Source organism: Eimeria tenella, genomic scaffold (assembly GCF_000499545.2).
Source record: "Eimeria tenella Houghton genomic scaffold, Eth_scaff1029, whole genome shotgun sequence".
NCBI lineage: Eukaryota > Apicomplexa > Conoidasida > Eucoccidiorida > Eimeriidae > Eimeria > Eimeria tenella.
In genome coordinates, this window is record NW_013543505.1 from 1 (window position 1) to 4216 (window position 4216).

General features: G+C 46.2%; 1 protein-coding gene across 1 annotated transcript; it reads right to left on the reverse strand.

Annotated features, from left to right (window-relative positions):
* Positions 1 to 714: 714 nt before the first annotated feature.
* ETH_00032900 (uncharacterized protein) lies at positions 715 to 2468 on the reverse strand (the record flags this gene model as incomplete). The annotated part of the gene is made up of 2 exons (XM_013378801.1): positions 715 to 1442; positions 2090 to 2468. The coding sequence occupies 2 exons, from the start codon at positions 2466 to 2468 to the stop codon at positions 715 to 717; spliced, it is 1107 nt and encodes a 368-aa protein (XP_013234255.1).
* Between the last annotated feature and the right edge of the window lie 1748 nt (positions 2469 to 4216).

Consider the following 4216-nt stretch of genomic DNA (forward strand, 5'->3'; position numbering starts at 1 on the left):
ACCCTCAGCCCTCAACCCTGATTCCAACTAGGGTTTTACACGGGTGCTTGCTGCTGCCGGCGTCCGCTAGGGTTTAGGGGGCCTGACGTGCCTCAAGCTAGGGTTTAGGGTTTACGTGAGGGTTTAGGGTTTGCCCTAAGGGTTTCCCCTGTGCTCTAGGGGTCGAAGCTGCGTAAGGTTTGAAGCCTTCGAAGGTATAGGGTTTCGTGGAGTTCAGGGTTTAGGGTTTAGTAAGGGTTGTTTAAAATTTGTCGAGGGTTTAGGGTTTGAGACTCAGGCTGTTTTGACGGCCTACGGTTCCTTGAGGGTTTAGGGTTTGTGGAGGATTAAGCATTCGCTGAGAGTTTAGGGCTTTCAAAGGTTCAGAGTTTGTGGAGGGTACAGGGTTTGTTGAGGGTTTAGGGTTTATTGAGGTTTTGGGACTTCTGCGGGTTTGGGGTTTCTTGAGGGTCAAGAGTTTATTGAGGGTCTACGGTTTTTGAGGGTTTAGGGCTTCTGACGGTTTGGGGGGTTTCTGGGAACCTAGGGTTTCTAATGGGTTTAGAGTTTTTGAGGGTTTAGGGCTTTTGGGATTTTGTGGTTTTTGTTTTGTGGTTTTAGAGTTTTAGCGCTTAGGTTTTAGGGTGTTTGAGGGTTTAGGGATTTTGAGTATATGGCTTTTGAGAGTTTGGCGTTTCAGGTGTTTAGGGTTTTTGAGAAAGGGCTTTTGAGGGTTTAGGGTTTAGGGTTTAGAATCACCTTGAAGGCGTCGATCGTGCCTGCGGGTCTGCCTCCTTGAATTTGGTTTCCAATTGCGCTGATTTCGGAAAAAGTGTTTTTTAGATTTTTGAAAATAAGTCCAATTTGAATTCCATTTAAATAAAAACTGATTTCATCTCCTCTCCGAACTGCATGCAGCAAGTGGTATCCGGGTGTACAGACAGCTGACAGCAGCAGCTGCTTTTCCTTTTCTCCCCCTTTCCGTCGAAAACAAGAAATAAATCCATTTCGGTGAACAATCTCTTCCTTTTCCTTCTTCCGCTTGCTGCTGCTGCTGCTGCTGCTGCTGCTGCTGCTGCTGTCACTGCTGCTGCTGCTATCGCTGTCGCTGCTGCTGCTGCTGCTGCTGCTGCTGCTACTGCTGCTGCTGGCTCCAGTTGCTTCCGCGGGAATAAGTATGCCTAGGTCCATGACGTAGACCGGCCCTTCCTGCTGCTGCTCCTGCTGCTGCTGCTTGAAAGGAATCTGCTTCTGCATGATGCAGAGGGGCACGTTGCCCTCGCTGTCGCAGCAAACTGCGTGGTAGGCGGTCCCCGGCGGCAGCGGCAGCAGCAGCAGCACCTCCACACTCCACGAGGGCCGCAGCAGCAGCGGCGGTTGCAGCAGCAACTTGCAGCTGCGGTGGCTGCTGAAGTCCAGCGCCGTCAAGTCCCCCTCAAACCCCAAGCAGCTGCGCGGGGCGCCTGCGCGGCCCGCAGCGCACAGCCACTGGCTAGCTAGCTAGCCAGCTAGCCAGCTAGCTAGCTAGCTAGCGACGTAGCTAGCTAGCTGGCTAGAAAGCTGGCTAGATAGCTACCTGGAGAACTGGCTAGCTAGCTGGCTAGCGAATTGGCTAGCTAGCTAGCTAGCTGGCTGGCTGGCCAAGAAGCTAGCTAGCTAGTTAAGATAGACACGCACGGAAACAAGGCATCTTCTATGCATATAACATCTTCTAACCACGCAGGACGTGATGTAAGCAGGCAGCTAAGGAGCAAGCTAGCTAGCTAGCGAGCTAGCTAGCTAGCTTGCTAGCTTGCTAGCTGCTTAGACAGGTAAGCAGCTAGCTAGCCCGACGAGCTACTAATACTTTTCCGCATTTTCATCGGCTAGCCAAAATTGGTGCGCTGTGGTGTAGCTAGCTGGCTGGCTAGCCAATTAGCTAGCTAGCTGGCTAGCTAGATAGCAGGGTAGCTGGCTAGCCGGCCACTTAGCTGCAGCTAACCAAGCACGTTTGTAAAGGCAACCCCCACGGCCACTCGGTTCCGCGGCCGCTCGTTGAAGGCGTGTGGCTTTTGAGGGTTAGAATTTAGGGTTTAGGGTTTGGGGTCTACGGTTTGTGTCGAGGGTTTACCGAAGACGAGCACTTCGCGCTGCAGCGCGGAGATCTTCAGGCCGAGGACATTGAGGCAGAGAGTTTGGAGAGCAGCGAGACTGTCGGGCAGCGGGCCTGCTGCTTGCTGCTGCTGCTGCTGCTGCTGCTGCGGAAGGGCATCTATGGCCTGTCCCGTTCCCAAGTGAACAGCAGGAAGTGCTGAAGGAAATATCTTCATGAAATCTTTCCGCAATTCTATTCCTCTTTCGATGCGTCTTTTGTGCTGCAGCGCTGCAGGCTCAGCAGCAGCAAACTCGTACAGAGCAGCAGCAGCAGGAAACGCTGCAGCAGCGCGAGGCGCCGGCAGCACAGCCAGCTCCGCGTTTCCTGCAGCAGCAAGAGCAGCAGCAGCTAACATGCGTAACTGACTGACACACAGACGACCAGGCCGAAGCAAATGGGGTGAGCAGCAGCAGCAGAAAGAAGCATAAGCAGCAAATGCATCAGCAAAAAGAAACAAAAGAGTCAAAAACAATTGCAAGAAGGAACACAAAGAATATGAGCAGCAACAGAAAGCCAAAGAGAGAAGAAGCAGCAAGACACAAAAGCAACAAACGCAGCAGCAAAAACGAATAAAAGAATCACAGGCAGCAGCACCAAACGGGGACCAAAGGCAGCAGCAGCAAAGCGCTGCAACAAACAAAAAGAGAAAAGTAAATCAAAGTGAAAAAGCAACGACGGACAAGAAGCAAAACTTGCAGCTGCAGCGCCAAACAGCTGCAGCAAATGACACAGAATGTGATGCTTCTGCTGCTGCTGCTGCTGCTGCTGCTTGTCTTACTACGGCTGCTGCTACTAAGACTACTACTGCTCCTGCTGCTGCTGCAGCACAGGAAATAAAGCCTTGTAGCCGTAGCTAATGGCACGCCAGGCAGCAGCAGCAAATGAAATAGAATGGCATGCTGCTGCTGCTGCTGCTGCTGCTGCAGTGCTCACGAGCGACATCTTTGAGCTGTTCTGTGAGCTCTTCTTTCTTCTTTTCCTCTTCTTCTTCAAAACCCTAAAAGAAAAAGAAAAGGCACAGCAAAACCCTAAATCCTAAACCCTAAAGCCTGTCTCAAAACCCTTAACCGTAAGCCCTCACCACCAAGCTCTAAACCAGGGTTTGGGGTTAGGGACTTTGGGTGCAGCTGTAGTGTTTAGGCTCTCAGCCTGCGATCTAGGGTTTAGGGTTTAGCGTTTCCATGAGCTCAATCGCCTCGTCTGGGCTTCAGGCCCTAGCTTTAGGGCCTAGAGTTTAGGGTTTAGGGCCTAGGGTTTAGTGGCTAGGGTTTAGGGTTTAGGGTTTAGTACTTCTATGAGCCTGGCCTCCTGGTCCAAACCCCGGGCCAAGAAACGGGTCCTGGGCAATTCTCTGGCGACTGAGACAAAAGAAATAAAAAGAAATTAATTTACATTAATTTCAAAATTAAAAAATTAAATTATTTAAATTGCTTTTATTCAGATTTTTCCCAAAATAATATTCTTTGCTGCAACGCAAATGAAAAAGATGAAAAAGAAAATTCGAAAAAACAAAAAGTTACAAAAATGGAATTTAAAATGAGTTAAAAAGATGTATTCGGAAACTGAGTGCAATAAAATATATTATCTGAAATTAAACATAACAAAAAACCAAATTAGAAAATAAATGCAATATAGAAGATATATAAAAGTAAATGAAATAAAACAGATCAAACTGGAAGTCGAATGCAATGAAAGATTTAATTAGAATTTAAATGTAATGAAAAGGATGTAAGCAGAAATCAAGTGTACTAAAAAAGATTTAATTAGAAATTAAAGGTACTAATAATTTACTCAAAAAAATAAAACAATAAAAGATACAACTAGAAAATGAATGTAAAAAAACATCTAATTACAAATCAAACGGAGTAAGAAGAATAATACAATTTAAAATTAAATAAAGTTTAAAAATGTAATTTAAAAACAAATGTAGTAAGAATGCAATTAGAAAATAAATGTAATGTTAAAAAATGAAATAATTAATTAGATGCAATAAGAAGGACAAAGTTAGAAAATAAATACAACAATGAAAAGGATGAAATTAAAAATTAAAAGGAACAACAAATACGGAATTGGAGAATAAAAATAATAATTAAAAGATTTAAT